Below are 19,758 nucleotides of genomic sequence, written 5' to 3'. Positions count from 1 at the left end.
GCAGTTTTTTCCATATGGGTTTTATAAATGGCTTCTTATATATTTTATTTTCTTTATTTTGCTAGCCTCCCACAGTTTTAGTGAGCTACTTTGATGTGGTCCAACTTAGGCATGAAAGCCAGTTGGGTGACTTTGGGCCAATCACCAGGAGATGGTGAGTTCTAATCCTGCCTTCGGCACCAAAGCCTGCCGGTTGACCTTGGGCCAGTCGTTCTCAGTCTAACCCACAGGTGTCAACTTGCCACGTCACGTGACGTGTCGCAACGTATCGCGACTTTTTGCATTGCCAACAATGGGAAGGGCGCGGCTTCGGTATGATGAAACCGGCCCAAAGGGCCAGCAGTTTGACACCCCTGATCTAACCCATCTCACAGGTTTGTTGTTGTGTGGAAAATAGGAAGACAGAGGTGTATTATGTACGGTTGGTAAGTTGAGTTACTTGTAAAAGTAGGATAAAAATCAAACAATAGTATATACAATGGATGGCCATATAATTTCCTTAATAAATACTATAAAGGCCTTGCTGAAAATGAAAATGTTATAGGTAGTACTGAACGTATGACTACAATTGAACCCAATATGTCCATTGCTAAGCAAGACCGTTGTTAAATGAGTTTTGCCCCATTTTACGACCTTTCTTGCCCCAATTGTTAAATGAATCATTGCAGTTGCTAAGTTAGTCCCACGTTTGTTAAGTGAATCTGCCCCCCCCCATTGACTTTGCTTGTCAGAAGGTCTGATAAAGGAGATCAAATGTCCAAAATTCAGGCTCTTGGTCTGGCAGGTCTTTGTGACAGTCGCTGCAGTGTCCTGGAGTCACATAACTGGCATTTCCTACCTTTTCAACAGGCTTCCAACAAGGAAATTCAACATAATTCCATTAAAAACTTCAGTGATTCTCTTAACAATTGTGGCAGAAAAGGTCATAAAATTGAGCACAACTCACTTAACAACTGCCTTGCTTAGCAACAGAAATTCTGCTCCCAACTGTGGTTATAAGTCGAGGACTACCTGAACCAAGCCATGGTTTGCAGACCATGGTGGCCTAAAACAAACAAATTGCTTAGCTGGCTTAATGTGACTCCCTCAACCTCTCTGTTTTATGGGAGGGACTTATGGTGATGTCACATTGAACCACAAGCTAGCCAGACTTGTTTTAATCTAACAGGGGGTAGAATCCCAATTTGATTAGCTTATAGACCAGGATTTTGTGTGGTCCCAGAAAGTGGGGGAAAATTGTAGAAATCCTGATCAAAGATGCCGTGCGCCAGCAGCCACAGGGTCAGAACCAAATTGGTGTCTCGTTGGTACCGACAACAGCCTGCTAGGGTGCCAAGCCTCAAGTACAGCGGCTGTTTGAGAACCAGCTAGGCATAGTGGTTAAGGACACCAGGCTAGAATCCATGGAACTGAGTTCTAGTCCTGCCTTAGACTTTGGGCCCATCCTTTTCAGTCTCAGGAAGACAAAGACAAGAATAAACCATTTCCGAAAATGTTGCCAAGAAAATTGCAGGGATTTGTCGGTGTATTTGCCAAGAATAAAATATAAAGATTTTTACAAAAGCAAAAACAAAACAAAAGTATATAGACCCATATATTATATAGGCTGCTAGCTTATAATTCAGTCTCAATAAAGGAGAATATTTGTAGCTCAGGGTTGAACAGAGATCCTTGGCTGCTCTCTGAATACTGAATGAACTCAGTTGCCAGCAATGGCAATGCAGGATAAATTATAAGGGTTGCTTGGTGCTCTTTGAGGTGGGCTGCTTCCTTGCAGACGTTTCATTTCCCAAATTAAGCAACATCATCAGGGCTAGTGTGATCAGGGATCGGTGACTAACTCTGATGATGTTACCTAGTTTGGGTAATGAAACGTCTGCAAGAAAACAACCCAGCTCAGAGAGCACCAAAAGGTAAAGGTAAAGGTTCCCCCACACACTCGTGCTAGTCGTTTCCGACTCTAGGGGCCGGTGTTCATCTCCGTTTCAAAGCCAAAGAGCCAGCGCTTGTCCGAGGACGTCTCCGTGGTCATGTGGCTGGCCTGACTAGACGCCACTGTTACCTTCCCACCGTAGTGGTCCCTACTTGCATTTTTACGTGCTTTTGAACTGCTAGGTTGGCAGAAGCTGGGACGAGTAACAGGCGCTCACTCTGTTACGTGGCACTCGGGATTCGACCCACCAAACTGCCGCCCTTCTGATCGACAAGCTCAGCGTCCTAACCCACTGAGCCACCGCGTCCCTGTCCAAGGACCCCTTATAATTCAGCCTGCATCGCGATTGCTGGCAACTGAGCGAATTCAGTAAAGTATAGTGCACTTGAAGTTAAGGTTACTGTGTCTTGTGAACACAGCCGGTCTTGGGCCGTTGGCACCAGGCTGAGTTAGACAAGAAGATCTTGCTAGCAGAAAAGTCATTTTCCTGGAGGGCCCGCTACTAGGAATGCTTCGGTACCTAACTTTCCTTCTGCAGCTGTCTTAGCAGGTTTGCGGTAGCCTGGTTAGTCAAACTAAGGGCGGAGGGAGGGAGGGAGGCGAAGTTGCGGGAAAGTGTCGGGTTTCGCCGTCCAGGAAATAATAGCAAGTTGGGAGGATCTCCCGTGGCAAAGTGGCCGCGCTCGGTAAATTCTCCGCCCCAGCCCGAAGAGGGTTAGTCTTGGTCCGGACCAAGCGGCGCTTCTGATTCCCCTTCCTCTCTTCCTTTTGGCCAAAGCCTCCCCAGGGCAGCATGGATCTCGGGGTGATGGTTTCCAAGAGCCTGCTGGTCTTTATCAGCTTCATCTTTTGGGTAAGTCTCCGTCCCGCCGCTCCAGCCGCCCTCGGAAATTAAGACGCCGCTACGGCCGCTAACAACCACCGGCTTCATTTTCTCAAGAGAGCTGAATAGGATGGCGGCTTGAAAGAAGTGAAGACTTACTCCGAGCTTTGCTCAGAGTTAGGAAGTCTTTCCGCCAAGTTTAACTCGGAGGTCAGCCTCGAAAGATGGGTACGCGCTGGCCTGGCCTGGTTCATACGATTCCCCACCCTCTCATGTGGCTCAGGATTTTGTTTGAAAATGGCCACTAGGGCTTGCAAACCATAGTTTGTCGTACTTTATGCAAACCCAGTTCCGTGGTTAAATTAGAATTATGAAGGTAGTCTTTAGATGCAGTCTGGGGTATAAACTCATTTTTGGCTTTTTTTTCTGTTGCAACTGGAATTTTATATCATTTAGGGGCAAGAGCTAGCCGTTAAGAGCTGAAAGTCCCATGTTTGTGCTACCACCCTTTAGTGAACTCTCCAGGAATAACGCCCGTTTGCTTAAGAAAGCTGCTTCTGAAAAGCCAGGTTACAGGTTCATAAAACTTCTTCTGCACCTTAGCAGCAGAGTGCAGGTGGAGTAGATTTTTGTCTGAAATGAAGGATTGCTTCTCCATTCAGAAAAGAGGGTTTCAGGCTGAGTGAAGAAGAGAAACACTTTCTCGTTGGGAACCCAAGTTCTACTTTCCAGAATAAGGGCCCCTACGGCAGGGTTTCTCAACCTTGGCAATTTTAAGAGAAGAGGACTCCCAGAATTCCCCAGCCGGCTGCGTAGAGAAACCCGAGTCCCAATTCCTGACCATACTGTAGGTCGCATGGGGTGATTCTGGACTTCTGATGCAGGGAGTGTGGCTCTCCCAACCAAATGTACCCACCGGGACGTTGTGGGGATAAAATGCAGTGATACTGTCTGTTGTGTGTGTTTCCTTGAACTCCTGGAGTGGTTGTGATGATGAATCAGTGCCTGTCACAAGGGGTAAACTATATAAGCTTGTACAGCACGATTGTGGAAGAAATGACTTTGGGAATAAGGAAGAAGAATGAGTCAATAGTTGCTCAGAAATTGGACATCTTCGCCTCTATGATTCTAACAAAGAGCCCAAATCTCCAGATAAGGAATAGCAGATGTTACTGTTATTTATATCAGTTGATAGTATGTTAGTTTCCTTCTGCTTTCAATTCTGTAACTCCTCCGTTAGAAGAGGGTTTTCTAATGTGTGGTCCTCTGTATACACAGAAAGAAAGCTCCACTAGTGCCCTGGCAATGGTGAGTGAGGTTTGTCGGTGCCATTTAGCAGGACCAGTGTTATTCTGTATTAAGACAACGGTCAGGACCCACCCCAATCCATGACTTAGGAAAACAAAAACTCTTGGAGTCAGTTCTAGTCCAAAAGGAATTTTTACTAGGACATGCTTGGTTCTGGAAATACAAGACAGGACTTGGTATTGTTTTACAAATTGAAACTTTATAAAGAGTTCCCGGTTCAACCCCCCTTCCCTCAACCCCATTTGGTCAGCCCCCCATCATTTTACTTCGTGTCATCCCTTTCCTGGGAAAAAGGGAACTTCGGATCTTTATGGTTATTGCCTTCTTCCTTTACAGATTCAAATGGAGACACAGGCCAGATGCCTTCTTCCCTAACCCTCCCTTTTGTTCCCCCAGTTCAAAAGGTTTCCCTTGGTCTTTGAAATAACCTAAGGCAGGCTGAATCCACATGCGCTCCTCCTTCCTCGGGAGATGGCAGAATCCATGGGGGGGGGTAATGTTTTAATCTGGTTGACCCTCTCCAAGTGTCTTGAACAATTGTCCTTGAAATTCTCAGCCAGCAAGTTGAGTAAGAACGGGTTACCTAGCTCTAAACGGGCTAGATAACCTTCTGGGATAGGTTCCTTCTGCATTGACTGAAGACTTGCAGAAGGAACTTATGTCTCTGTTGATCCCCCTTGCCAAATTAACTTCCACAGATGAAGCAGGAAAACTGCATGAAGAAAGAAAGTTGTGGGAGCGAAAAACTCAAAATTTCATTTGAAGAGGAAATTGTAGTTTGGGCACCTTTGTTGGATTGCTGATTCATTTCTCCCAAGGCTGCTCACAAGTTGTTGACTTTGGCTGGGTCCAAGAAAGGTATCCTGGATTGGACCCATTTACTCTCAGGATTGGAGTTGGAAAGTTGTAGGCTGGAAAGTTGAAATAAAAAATCTCGGAAGGCGATGGCAAAGCACTTCCTCACCAAGGAAATTCATCAGAAGTCAAGATGGCTTCCCTTTTGAAAGAGAAACAGGATGCATCTTTTGCTGCTCTCACTCAGTGCCATCTTCACAGTGGCTGCCCGCAACATCTGCGTCGTCTTTGACAACCGTGGTGAAGACCACATCTGCTCTACTAGGACTGCAGGCTGTGGGGCTGCTTCTCAGAATCAGAATTCCTGAATAACCTCAGATGCTCAGCCATGGCTTGGTTTTCATTTCTGGCAGAGAAAACCAAATATAGGGTTCTCCACAGTGGGGTAAAAAATATTTGCCGAACCTTATAACCATTAAAAGTGGGCTAGGTGCCTCAGGACTGAACTCTTCTACCAACGTCCACATCTGGGATGTTCATGGATTCCTTACAGCAGCGTTTCTCAACCGTGACAACTACGGTATAAGACATCTGGACTTCAACTACCAGAATTCCCCAGACATACTTTGCCATTCTAACTGCTCTAGATTACCATCGCAGTTTTTTAAACCATTATTAGTAGGCTCTCTTTTAAATCTTTAGAACCTGACTTTTGTTTGTCAATTATATTTTTGTGCTTTTATGGTATAACTGACATATAACTGGTCCAATACATATCATTTATCTTCCACTGGTGGCTAAAATAAATCAATAAATATAATGGATAGGATCTCCGTGAATTCTCTGGAACTGAGTTCGACTGCGCTGGGTTACTAAGGCATGCGTGGACTATTTTTCACATGGGAGTGAAAGGAACCTCATATTTGTCATTGTTTGTCTATATGGCAATGTTTCCCAAGCTTGGCGACTTTAAGATACGTGGGCTGAAACTCCCAGAATTCATGCTGGATAGGGAATTTTGGGAGTTGAGGTCCACTCATTTTAAAGTTGCTAAGGTTGAGTAACAAGTGGTCTATGGTGTCAATGGAAGTTTGTGTCCATTAGCTACAGGATCTCTCTTTCAACATGTGGTTGGGGTATATGAATATTCTACCATCCCAAAATTAGGATGGAGTTTTACTCTCACTTGGTCATTTTTTGTTCATTGTGGGAATCCAAATTCAGGGAGACTGCCACCTCCGTAAGGAACTGTATTTTTCTCTTGACATTGATGGGAATTACCTTTTCTGTAACTTGACACTCCTTCAGGGTATTTAGAGCACTATCATATTCCTTCTTTTCTCAAAGCTAAATGTTCTTAGCTTTCTATTTCCAGCCTGTCTTTGTTCATCTCATTCTCTCTTCTATGAGTCTGTTCCAGTTTATCTAAGACCTCCTTAAATTATATAGCTCCAAAGAGGGCACGTGTCAGGGTCAGAGCTGATAAATGCAGAATGCAGTGGGACCACTGTTGTATTTCCATAATTAGGGACACTTTGCTTCTACTCAACTGCCTCTTTGTCGTCTTCTTCTCCTTCTTCCTTCCTTGCTGAAAATTCCCCAGCCAGGCATGAATTACAAAGAAGATCTTGTTTTCCAGATGCCTTTGCTGGGCAGGATGGGAGGAGGGTTGCTGAAAGGAGGGAGGTCCAGATCAACTTTGCAGGGACAATGTGCCCGATCCGAAGGCTTGGTCTTGCCACGCGTGTCTCCATGGAACACTCCCCGCCCTGCTTGAATTGGGGAAACTGAGCTAAGAAAAATTTCCCTCTTCTGATCTTCCCTGTGATTCATGAACTCCTGAAGCAAAGCTTGTTTGTGCAAGTGGGGCACCTCTGAGCTTCTGCCTTTGATATCCCGGGCGCGCAAGGCAGGTCTTTACAACCACAGCATTGTTCCTCTCTAACCCAGTCAGGGTGTGCGATGGATGGCACAGCAGCCCTTACGGTGCCAGTGCATCACAGGGCGAAGATGCCTACGTTAAAGGAACTAAACCAAGTAGTTCTGCAATTTCCACTTCTCTTTTTCAAGTTAAATTTAAATCACAGCTCCACGGTGAAATTTCCGGAAGAAAGAATCGCATCCACTCTGTTAGTTTTTACATGGGATTTAAAAGATGGAAATTTAACAAGGAAAAAAACATCTTAGCTTGGATTGGAACTGCTCCAGACTTCAAACTGAAATTGCATTTTGAATACATTCTTATCTACATCCCACAAAGGGAAGGGAAGGAGAGGGAGGGAGGGAAGGAAGGGAAGGAAAGAAGAAAAGAAATTTTAGGAAATCAATTATCCTAGGGCCATGGATTAAGGTGGTTTGGCCCTGTCAGATTTTTTTCCCCAAGGTTTGCATATTGTTATCTGGACTTGCCTTTGCTTCTTGTTTTCTTTTATAATGCCATATTATATTTTCGATTTTATTTGAGTTCACTGTGCACCTCCCAGAGTCACTTTGGAGTCAGGTGGCGCCTAAACTGAATGAATTAAATTAAAATTGGATCAAGTCCAGATTTCTCAAACTTGGAAGGCTGTAAGATGTGTTGTAGCTCTTAGAATTCTTGCTTTTCTGTAGGAGATTCATGTTCTTCCTAAAAGCCAGCAGATATTACTCAGCGTTTGAGTGGATGAGAGTTCTCCAAGTGGTACTTCCAAATAATACAAGTTGTTGTTGTTAGTTGCGAAGTCGTGTCCGACCCATCGCGACCCTATGGACAATGTTCCTCCAGGCCTTCCTGTCCTCTACCATCTTCTGTAGTCCATCTAAGCTCACGCCTACTGCTTCAATGACTCCATCCAGCCACCTCATTCTCTGTCGTCCCCTTCTTCTATTGCCCTCAACCTTTCCCAGCATTAGGCTCTTCTCCAGTGAGTCCTTCCTTCTCATTAGGTGGCCAAAGTATTTGAGTTTTAGCTTCAGGATCTGGCCTTCTAAAGAGCAGTCAGGGTTGATCTCCTCTAGGACTGACCGGTTTGATCGCCTTGCAGTCCAAGGAACTCGCAGGAGTCTTCTCCAGCACCACAGTTCAAAGGCTTCAATTCTTTGGCGCTCTTTCTTATGGTCCAACTTTCACTGCCATACATTGCAACTGGGAAGACCATAACCTTGACTATACGCACTTTTGTTGACAGGGTGATGTCTCTGCTTTTTAGTGTGCTGTCTAGATTTGCCATGGCTTTCCTCCCAAGGAGCAAGCGTCTTTTAATTTCTTGGCTACAGTCCCCATCTGCAGTGATCTTGGAGCCCAGAAAAATAAAATCTGTCACTACCTCCATTTCTTCCCCATCTATTTGCCAGGAATTGAGAGGGCCGGATGCCATGATCTTGGTTTTCTTAATGTTTAGTTTCAACCCAAGTTTTGCACTCTCCTTCTTCACCCGCAACACGAGGCTCTTTAGTTCTTCTTCACTTTCTGCCATTAGAGTGGTATCATCTGCATATCTTAGGTTGTTGATGTTTCTTCCAGCAATCTTAATTCCAACTTTTGATTCATCTAGCCCTGCCTTTCTCATGATTTGCTCTGCATATAAGTTAAATAGGCAAGGCGACAGTATACAGCCTTGCCGGACTCCTTTCCCAATTTTGAACCAATCAGTGGTTCCGTGTCCAGTTCTCACTGTTGCTTCTTGGCCCACATATAGGTTTCTCAAGAGACAAATAAGATGGTCTGGTATGCCCATCTCTTTAAGGACTTGCCAGAGTTTGCTATGATCCACACAATCAAAGGCTTTAGCATAGTCAATGAAGCAGAAGTAGATGTTTTTCTGGAACTCCCTAGCTTTCTCCATGATCCAGCGTATGTTAGCAATTTGATCTCTAGTTCCTCTTCCTCTTCGAAATCCTGCCTGTACTTCTGGTAGTTCTCGATCCACATACTGCTGGAGTCTAGCTTGTAGAATTTTAAGCATAACTTTACTAGCATGAGAAATGAGTGCAATGGTGCGATAGTTTGAACATTCTTTGGCACTACCTTTCTTTGGAATTGGAATGTAAACTGATCTTTTCCAATCCTGTGGCCACTGTTGAGTTTTCCAAATTTGCTGGCAAATTGAGTGTAGCACTTTTACTGCATCGTCTTTTAAGATTTTGAATAGCTCAGCTGGAATACTGTCACCTCCACTAGCTTTGTTGTTGCTCAGCTTTTCTAAGGCCCATTTCACTTCACATTCTAGGATGTGTGGCTCGAGGTCAGTGACCACCTCATTGTGATTATCAGGGACGTTAAGCTCATTCTTGTATAGTTCTTCTGTGTAATTTTGCCACCTCTTCTTAATCTCTTCTGCCTCTGTTAGGTCCCTGCCATTTTGGTCCTTTATCATGCCCATTTTTGCATGAAACGTTCCTTTCATCTCTCCAATTTTCTTGAAAAGATCTCTGGTCCTCCCTATTCTACTGTTTTCTTCTATTTCTTTGCATTGTTCATTTAAGAAGGCATTCTTATCTCTTCTAGCTATTCTTTGGAATTCTGCATTTAATTGGGCATATCTTTCTTTTTCTCCCTTGCCTTTCGCTTCCCTCCTTTCCTCAGCTATTTGCAAAGCTTCCTCAGACAGCCATTTTGCTTTCTTGCATTTCTTTTTCTTTGGGATGGTTTTGGTTGCTACCTGTTGTACAATGTTGCGAACCTCTGTCCATAGTTCTTCAGGCACTCTGTCTATCAGATCTAATTCCTTAAATCTATTTGTCACCTCTACTGTATATTCAACAGGGATATGATTTAATTCATACCTGACTGGCCTAGCGCTTTTCCCTACTTTCTTTAATTTAAGCCTAAACTTTGCAACAAGAAGCTCATGGTCTGAGCCACAGTCAGCTCCTGGTCTTGTTTTTACTGACTGTATAGAGCTTCTCCATCTTTGGCTGCAGAGCATATAGTCAATCTGATTTCTGTGTTGACCGTCTGGTGATGTCCATGTGTAAAGCCGTCTCTTGGGTTGTTGGAAAAGAGTGTTTGCTATGACCATCATATTCTCTTGACAAAATTCTATCAGCCTGTGCCCTGCTTCATTTTGTACTCCAAGGCCAAACCTGCCTGTTATTCCAGTTATCTTTTGGCTTCCTACTTTAGCATTCCAATTCCCCATGATGATAAGGACATCATTTCTGGGTGTTAGTTCTATAAGGTGCTGTAGGGCTTCATAGAACCGGTCAATTTCATCCTCTTCAGCACCGGTGGTTGGGGCATAGACTTGGACTACTGTGATATTGAATGGTTTGCCTTGGATTCGAACTGAGATCATTCTGTCATTTTGAGGATTGTATCCCAGTATTGCCTTTCCTATTTTTTTATTGACTATGAAGGCTACTCCATTTCTTCTGAGGGATTCTTGCCCGCAGTAGTATACCTGATAGTCATCTGAATTAAATTCACCCATTCCTGTCCATTTTAGTTCGCTGATACCTAAGATGTCGATGTTCAGTCTTGTCATCTCTTGTTTGACCACGTCCAGATTTCCTTGATTCATGGATCTTACATTCCAGGTTCCTATGGAGAAAAAATCTTTACAGCATCGGACTTTCCTTTCACCACCAGACACATCCACAGCTGAGCGTCCTTTCGGCTTTGGCCCAGTCGCTTCATTCTTTCTGGCGCTACTAGTACTAGCCCTCTGCTCTTCCCCAGTAGCATGTTGGACGCCTTCCGACCTGAGGGGCTCATCTTCCAGCGTCATATCGTTTTGCCTTTTGGTACTGTCCATAGGGTTTTCATGGCAAAGATACTGGAGTGGGTTGCCATTTCCTTCTCCAGTGGATCACGTTTTGTCATAACTCTCTGCTATGACCTGTCCGTCTTGGGTGGCCCTGCACGGCATAGCTCATAGCTTCATTGAATTACGCAAGCCCCTTCGCCACGACAAGGCAGTAATCCATGAAGGGGAATAATACAAGAGGAGTGGGTAATTTATTTATTAGCTTTTTAAAGCTGTTTGTGGAAGGAGAAATATCAGATGGATGTCACTGTATAATATTGTCAAAATAGGTGAGCCATATGTTACACTCCTGAATTTATATGGCCCAACCACAGATGTTTTAGAAGAAAAGCATAATTATTTTCAATCTCTGTAAATCTACTCAGTGGATCATGTAAGAGTTCAATGTGATTAGTCAAGCATTTTTTTCATCGTAACATTCCTGGACGAAATTAAATCCACGGATTCTTAGTAGTTCACATTCAACAGGTTTACATTTAATTTAGTGATTTTTAGTGTGCTATTCACTCATCTCATCTCGAATATGTTTCTACCTTCTATATCCAGAAATTGTCTTTGACTAGATTGACTAGACTTGATAGTTCAGTATTTGGTACTGCAAGTAAAAGCAGGTGACTTACATGCTGTTATTAATTCTGAAAGTGATCCCCAAATGCACCTTTGCTGAAAAACAAGAGTAGTCTTTTTTTACCTAGTGGAAGAATAAACTGGCAAAGTGTCCTTTGTACTGGATTAACAGGAATGTGATTGCACCATTGTTTTGGATTTAGGGCATTGCTAAGGCAATATTTGAAGTGGAAAATAAACACTGTTTAATATTGGAGGAAAATTTTAAATAATTGTTTAGAGTAGAATAGGGCTGAAAGGGACCTTGGGTGCGGGGGGGGTGTCAGTGTAGGAAGAAGGCAACAACACCCATCTGGTACAGGCACTTCTCTCCTTATGAGCACAATTGGAGCCAGATTTTCTGTTGCTAAGCAAGGCAGTTGTTAAGTGAGCTGCCCTTGATTTTATAACCTTTTTGCCATGGTTGATAAGCGAATCACTGCAGTTGTTAAGTGAATTGGTGCCATTGTAACTTCAAATGGCCGCTAAACAGTTAATAAGTCGATGACTTGTGAACTCTAAAGCTTCCTCCTTCTGCTATGTATTCAAGATGGACAGTGATTAATATTTGTTGTTGTTAGCTGTGACGTCATATCCGACCCATCGCGACCCTATGGACAACGTTCCTCCAGGCCTTCCTGTCCTCTACCATCTGCTGGAGTCCATTTAAGCTCACGCCTCCTGCTTCAGTGACTCCATCCAGCCACCTCATTCTCTGTCGTCCCCTTCTTCTCTTGCCCTCAACCTTTCCCAGCATTAGGCTCTTCTCCAGTGAGTCCTTCCTTCTCATTAGGTGGCCAAAGGATTTGAGTTTTAGCTTCAGGATCTGGCCTTCTAAAGAGCAGTCAGGGTTGATCTCCTCTAGGACTGACCGGTTTGATCGCCTTGCAGTCCAAGGGACTCGCAGGAGTCTTCTCCAGCACCATAGTTCAAAGGCTTCAATTCTTTGCCGCTCAGCCTTTCTTATGGCCCAACTTTCACTGCCATACATTGCAACTGGAAAGACCATAGCCTTGACTATATGCACTTTTGTTGACAGGGTGAGGTCTCTGCTTTTTAGTGTGCTGTCTAGATTTGCCATGGCTTTCCTCCCCAGGAGCAAGCGTCTTTTAATTTCTTGGCTACAGTCCCTATCTGCAGTGATCTTGGAGCCCAGGAAAATAAAATCTGTCACTACCTCCATTTCTTCCCCATCTATTTGCCAGGAATTGAGAGGGCCGGATGCCATGATCTTGGTTTTCTTAATGTTAAGTTTCAACCCAGGTTTTGCACTCTCCTTCTTCACCCGCAACAAGAGGCTCTTTAGTTCTTCTTCACTTTCTGCCATTAGAGTGGTATCATCTGCATATCTTAGGTTGTTGATGTTTCTTCCGGCAATCTTAATTCCAACTTTTGATTCATCTAGCCCTGCCTTTCTCATGATGTGCTCTGCATATAAGTTAAACAGGCAAGGCGACAGTATACAGCCTTGCCGGACTCCTTTCCCAATTTTGAACCAATCAGTGGTTCCGTGTCCAGTTCTCACTGTTGCTTCTTGGCCCGCATATAGATTTCTCAAGAGACAAATAAGATGGTCTGGTATGCCCATCTCTTTAATGACTTGCCAGAGTTTGTTATGATCCACACAATCAAAGGCTTTAGCATAGTCAATGAAGCAGAAGTAGATGTTTTTCTGGAACTCTCTAGCTTTCTCCATGATCCAGCGTAAGTTAGCAATTTGATCTCTAGTTCCTCTGCCTCTTCAAAATCCTGCCTGTACTTCTGGTAGTTCTCGATCCACATACTGCTGGAGTCTAGCTTGTAGAATTTTAAGCATAACTTTACTAGCATGAGAAATGAGTGCAATGGTGCGATAGTTTGAACATTCTTTGGCACTGCCTTTCTTTGGAATTGGAATGTAAACTGATCTTTTCCAATCCTGTGGCCACTGTTGAGTTTTCCAAATTTGCTGGCAAATTGAGTGTAGCACTTTTACTGCATCGTCTTTTAAGATTTTGAATAGCTCAGCTGGAATACTGTCACCTCCACTAGCTTTGTTGTTGCTCAGCTTTTCTAAGGCCCACTTCACTTCACATTCTAGGATGTCTGGCTCGAGGTCAGTGACCACCTCATTGTGATTATCAGGGACATTAAGCTCATTCTTGTATAGTTCTTCTGTGTAATTTTGCCACCTCTTCTTAATCTCTTCTGCCTCTGTTAGGTCCCTGCCATTTTGGTCCTTTATCATGCCCATTTTTGCATGAAACGTTCCTTTCATCTCTCCAATTTTCTTGAAAAGATCTCTGGTCCTCCCTATTCTATTGTTTTCTTCTATTTCTTTGCACTGTTCATTTAAGAAGGCATTCTTATCTCTTCTAGCTATTCTTTGGAATTCTGCATTTAATTGGGCATATCTTTCTTTTTCTCCCTTGCCTTTCGCTTCCCTCCTTTCCTCAGCTATTTGCAAAGCTTCCTCAGACAGCCATTTTGCTTTCTTGCATTTCTTTTTCTTTGGGATGGTTTTGGTTGCTACCTGTTGTACAATGTTGCGAACCTCTGTCCATAGTTCTTCAGGCACTCTGTCTATCAGATCCAATTCCTTAAATCTATTTGTCACCTCAACTGTATATTCAACAGGGATATGATTTAATTCATACCTGACTGGCCTAGCGCTTTTCCCTACTTTCTTCAGTTTAAGCCTAAACTTTGCAACAAGAAGCTGATGGTCTGAGCCACAGTCAGCTCCTGGTCTTGTTTTTACTGACTGTATAGAGCTTCTCCATCTTTGGCTGCAGAGCATATAGTCAATCTGATTTCTGTGTTGACCGTCTGGTGATGTCCATGTGTAGAGCCGTCTCTTGGGTTGTTGGAAAAGAGTGTTTGCTATGACCATCGTATTCTCTTGACAAAATTCTATCAGCCTGTGCCCTGCTTCATTTTGTACTCCAAGGCCAAACTTGCCTGTTATTCCCGTTATCTTTTGGCTTCCTACTTTAGCATTCCAATCCCCCATGATGATAAGGACATCATTTTTGGGTGTTAGTTCTATAAGGTGCTGTAGGGCTTCATAGAACCGGTCAATTTCATCCTCTTCAGCACTGGTGGTTGGGGCATAGACTTGGACTACTGTGATATTGAATGGTTTGCCTTGGATTCGAACTGAGATCATTCTGTCATTTTGAGGATTGTATCCCAGTATTGCTTTTCCTATTTTTTTATTGACTATGAAGGCTACTCCATTTCTTCTGAGGGATTCTTGCCCGCAGTAGTATACCTGATGGTCATCTGAATTAAATTCACCCATTCCTGTCCATTTTAGTTCGCTGATACCTAAGATGTCAATGTTTAGTCTTGTCATCTCTTGTTTGACCACGTCCAGCTTTCCTTGATTCATGGATCTTACATTCCAGGTTCCTATGGAGAAAAAATCTTTACAGCATCGGACTTTCCTTTCACCACCAGACATATCCACAGCTGAGCGTCCTTTCGGCTTTGGCCCAGTCGCTTCATTCTTTCTGGCGCTACTAGTACTAGCCCTCTGCTCTTTCCCAGTAGCATGTTGGACGCCTTCCGACCTGAGGGGCTCATCTTCCAGCGTCATATCGTTTTGCCTTTTAGTACTGTCCATAGGGTTTTCATGGCAAAGATACTGGAGTGGTTTTCCATTTCCTTCTCCAGTGGATCACGTTTTGTCAGAACTCTCTGCTACGACCTTTCCGTCTTGGGTGGCCCTGCACGGCATAGCTCATAGCTTCATTGAATTACGCAAGCCCCTTCGCCACGACAAGGCAGTAATCCATGAAGGGGATTAGAGTGGTATCATCTGCATATCTTAGGTTGTTGATATTTTTTCCGGCAATCTTAATTCCAACTTTTGATTCATCTAGCTCTGCTTTTCTCACTCTGCATATAAGTTAAATAGGCAGGGCGACAGTATACAGCCTTGCCAGACTCGTTTCCCAATTTTGAACCAATCAGTGGTTCCGTGTCCAGTTCTCACTGTTGCTTCTTGACACACATATAGGTTTCTCAAGAGAGAAATAAGATGGTCTGGTACGCCCATCTCTTTAAGAACTTGCCACAGTTTGTTATGATCCACACAATCAAAGGCTTTAGCATAGTCAATGAAGCAGAAGTAGATGTTTTTCTGGAACTCCCTAGCTTTCTCCATGATCCAGCGTATGTTGGCAATTTGATCTCTAGTTCCTCTGCCTCTTCGAAATCCTGCCTGTACTTCTGGTAGTTCTGGATCGAGAATATGCAAATAGTAGCAGATATTTTTCCTGTTCTGACAACTAATTTCAAGATGGGTGGATTTTCAGAATTCTTCAAATCCAGACACACCATAAAAAGGTTTTATTTATTTTTTAAAAAAGCTACAGGAAAATGCAATACTGTATGATATCAACATTGATAGGAAAATTGCTTGTACTATACAATAAGGGAGACTGTTGACCCACTGCAAGTAATCCTCCACTAGGTTGCTTGGCAACCATGAAAAGCTATGATAGACCCCAAAATGGGATGACCCGAATTCAGAGTTCCAGCTCGCAAACCACCCCACGGACGTCACATGACCGCATTTCAGGTGGCCCACCCTCACCTCCATTTGCAGTGCCCCGGAGTCATGTGACCACCGTTTATATTGTTTTTGCCCGAACAGATCATTACTTCCGGCTTCCTGCAAAAATCACCCTATAGTGAACAGTTTGCTTAACAACCGTGGCGTTTGCTTAAGGGTGGATTTGTTTAATGCCCAGAGCATTCACTTAAGGACTGTCACTGTGTTGCTGGCTTTAGAACCGCCATGTTCACTTAACAACCATTGCAAAAAAGTTCATAAAATTAGGCACAGCCACGTAGTGATCTGTTTTATAACTCTTGTGACTTGTGACCAAAATTGTGGGCTCGGTTATGGTCATAAGCTGAGGATTATCTGTAATGTGAGTTGGCATTAATTATTCTGTGTCTGTAAAGCAGCGTGTGGAAGTTCATTTCCTGTTTATTTTCTTCTTAAAGAGTATGTTGGGGAGAGGAAGCAACTTGCCACAACGTCCGGTAAAATGATACCTTGGTTAAAGCATTGGAATCCTACTTAATTCTTTCTAATTTTTTAACTAGCTTATTAGGTTGTAGCAGAGCTGAGTTAAATTGCATCTTCTAATCCTATAAATAGGTGTCCCATTTCACAGCAAGAAATACTGACTGCATTTAACATAATGAGCTTTTGCAGCAGAAAGGATTACTGCACGGCAGGATTTCCCAATAAAGTTTCCATAATTATGAGAAGAGATAGGAGACTCGGTGTGAGGAATCGACATTAACGTAAACCACAGGAAGCTGCCTCAGCTGAACAATTCTTGATTTATAAAAGGAAGAAGTTCAACGCAGGGGGTGTGGCCTAAAGACAACTACACAGGACGTTGTCTTGTGACAGAAATGGGAAGTTGTGAGTGAGCTTCCTCAGACGGATTCCACCCCAACCCACTTTCCTCGTTGCAGGCAGCCAAGATAGGAGAGCCCCATTTCTGGATCCTTTTATGGGGCTGTTAAAGCATCAGCAGTCCTCGACTTACGACCGCAACTGAGCCCAAAATTTCTGTTGCTGAGTGAGAAATTCGTTAAGTGAGTTTTGCCCCATTATACGACCTTTTTTGCCGCAGGTTTTAAGTGATTCACTGGTAAGTTAGTAAAACGGTCGTTAAGGGAATCTTGCTTCCCCCACTGACTTTCCTCGCCATAAGATTGCAAAAGGGGATCACGTGACCCCCACAGGACATTGCGACCATCATAAATATGAACCAGTTGTCAAGCATCCAAATATAAATCACATGACTATGGGGCTGCTGCAACGGTCATAAGTGTGAAAAACGGTCATAAATCACGGTCATAAATCACTTTTTTGGAGTGTAACTTCGCATGGTCACTAAACAAACTGGTAAATCGAGGACTGCCTGTATCTCTTGTATTCTAAATTTTAACCCTGCAAGGTAGCCCAGGAAAGAAAGAGAGCCAGGAATGCTAATTCTGTCCTTATTATCAATTCCTATTAACAGAATTTTGCAAAACGGAAAGTATTTCTCCCCCCACTCCTCTTGCTTTACTCTGGAAAACTGGGGGGGGGAGTCCCTTCCGAAACGTCTCCCGTGCTCTCCTTCCTTCCAGGGGTGGGTGGACCATCAGGTGATCCTCCAACATGATTCTGAGCATGACAGCCCCAAATTTCTGCTGCTAAGTGAGACAGTTGTTAAGTGAATTTTGCCCCATTTTGTGACCTTTCTAGACACAGCTATTAAGTGAATCACTGCAGTTGTGAAGCTAGTAACACGGTTTTTAAGTGAATCTGGCTTTTGACTTGCTTGTCAGAAGGTCCGAAAAGACAATCACATCATTCCGAGACGCGGCAACTGTCGCGAATATGAGCCAGTCGCCAAGTGTTGTGTGACTAGGGGGATGCCGCAACGATGTAACTGTGGAAAAACAGTCATAAGTCACTTTTTTCTGTGCCGTTGTAGCTTCGAACAGCCGCTAAACGCACTGTTATAAGTCGGGGACTACCTATAACTTCTGCAGGCCAGTGGTCCGTCCTCTGTGACTCTCCTGTCTCCCAAGGCCATTCCCACAGTCCGTCACACCAAGTTGTGCTTTTTAATGCACCTCTTTGGGGCTGTTTGTTAGAGAGGAAAACGGGCTTCCCTGTGAACGGGATGGCCAGTGCCGCCATCTCCAGGGTCCACGTTGGTAGGAAACGATAGAAGGCGTAACCTGACGTATCTTGAGGACTGTAGTTGATTTTCTTTCTTAACAAATGCAGAGGACCCGTGGCAAACTCCAGGATGACCATCTCGACATATTTGGTCTAGTGCAGGGCTGGGCAACCTTGGCTCTTTTATGACTGGTGGACTTCAACTCCCAGAATTCCTGAGCCGGCATGGCTCAGCTTGGAAACCTCTCCCTTCCCCTTGCAATGGCTGGCTCAGGAATGCTGGGAGTTGAAGTCCACGAGTCATAAAAGAGCCCAGGTTGCCTAGCCCTGGCCTAGTGGTTAAGGCACCATACTAGAAAGGAGGAGGCTTTTCAGTCCCAGCCCCACCTTAGCCCTAGAAAGCCATCCCAGCAGCTTTGGGCCAGTCTCCTCTCTCAGCCAAGCCCTCCTCACAGGGTTGTTGTGGGGAAAATAGGAAGAAGCTGTGTTGGATATGTCCACCGCTTTGAGTCTCTTATAGAAGCAATAAAGGTGGGATATAAATAAATGAATAACGTACTTCAGCCATTGGGTTTCTTCTGGCCTCAACATGCGCTCCAGGATCTCCATAAAGCTGTTCCTAGGCTTGCATTCCTGTGCGAGTTACTCTTGCGTGAGAAGAGTAACTTCTGGATTTTTGCCAGACCAGTTGGCGAAGCGCTGTTAACAAAGAGCCTTTGCTAAAAAGTTAGATTAAGAGTACATCTTTCTCTTGCTTCATCTCTGGGTCCACAAGGGACCCGGATTTCAAAACTTTGGGTCATCAGATCTGCCTTGCCCTACTAAGCCCTTTTGTTCTCATCGAACCCCTTGATACGTAGACCCCGTTTTTAAGATATCAGAAATCTTGAGTGTGCTTGTAAGCAAGAACCACAAAGAAGCTACTTGAGTGCTGGAGATGCCAAGAAATGAACCAAGAATTCAGTGGATCACTTCGCCCGACTTGATGTTGTCCACAGATCTCCCTTTTGCCAGCCATGACGTTGGGAACGTCTGCAGGATTGCAACATGCGTTGGGTAAAGGTTCAGAAGAAAAATGTAGGTAGCTACAACGCAGACGCGTCCTTGAGTTTCAGCAACGTACACAGGTGCTGTTTTTGTTTTCTATCTTGCAACCACAAAACGAGATGAGTCATCTGCCGTTTCAGTCAAGAATGCTGGTGCTCCAGTAGCATCAGCACTTGATTTTCTCTGGAACATCCGTGCCAGTAAAGTTCACCAGCCCAAAATCAACCCTAAACGTGTCGGTTCGTGGGAGGAAGAGGATCCAGAGTCGAATGAGCCAAAGTGAGGGAGAATGTGCAAGCCTTCCAGCCCTTATAAGATTCTTCATCAGGGAAGATTTTATGAAAAGGAGGCTGTGGGGAAGAAAGGCAGAGAGTCCTCAACTTACCACCACAGTTGAGCCCCAAATTTCTGTTGTTAAGCAAGGCAGTTGTTAAGTGAGTTTTGCCCCCTTTTATGACCTTTCTTGCCATAGTTGTTAAGTGAATCACTACAGGCGAGTTAGTAACATGGTTGTTAAGTGAATCTGACTTCCCCATGGACTTTGCTCATCGGAACGTGGCAAAAGGGGGATCCACGTGATACTGTGACCGTCATAAATAGGAGCCAGTTGCCAAGCGTCTGAATTTTGATCGCATGACCAGGGGATGCTGAAATGGTCATAAGTGTGAAAAATGGTCATAAGTCACTTTTTTCAGTGCTGCTATAACCTTAAAATGGTCACTAAATGAAAGGCCGTAAGTCGAGAACTACCGGTAAGTGAGGTCAGTCATTAGATTACATCTTTTAGCTGTTGTTAAAGGGGCAGCAGGGGGTT

General features: G+C 44.0%; 1 protein-coding gene across 1 annotated transcript in view; it reads left to right on the top strand.

The window, feature by feature from the left end:
• The first annotated feature begins 2,549 nt into the window (after positions 1 to 2,549).
• LOC308661888 (tetraspanin-36-like) overlaps positions 2,550 to 19,758 on the top strand; it is a 33,939-nt gene continuing 16,730 nt past the window's right edge. The window contains exon 1 of the mRNA XM_081317108.1: positions 2,550 to 2,786. Coding sequence (XP_081173234.1) covers positions 2,727 to 2,786 — 60 coding nt within the window. The 5' untranslated portion in view covers positions 2,550 to 2,726. The remainder of the gene's footprint in view (positions 2,787 to 19,758) is intronic.

Source organism: Vipera berus (genome assembly GCF_964194415.1).
Source record: "Vipera berus genome assembly, chromosome: 2".
Classification (NCBI taxonomy): Eukaryota; Metazoa; Chordata; class Lepidosauria; order Squamata; family Viperidae; genus Vipera; species Vipera berus.
This window is presented reverse-complemented; position numbering and strand designations above follow the sequence as displayed.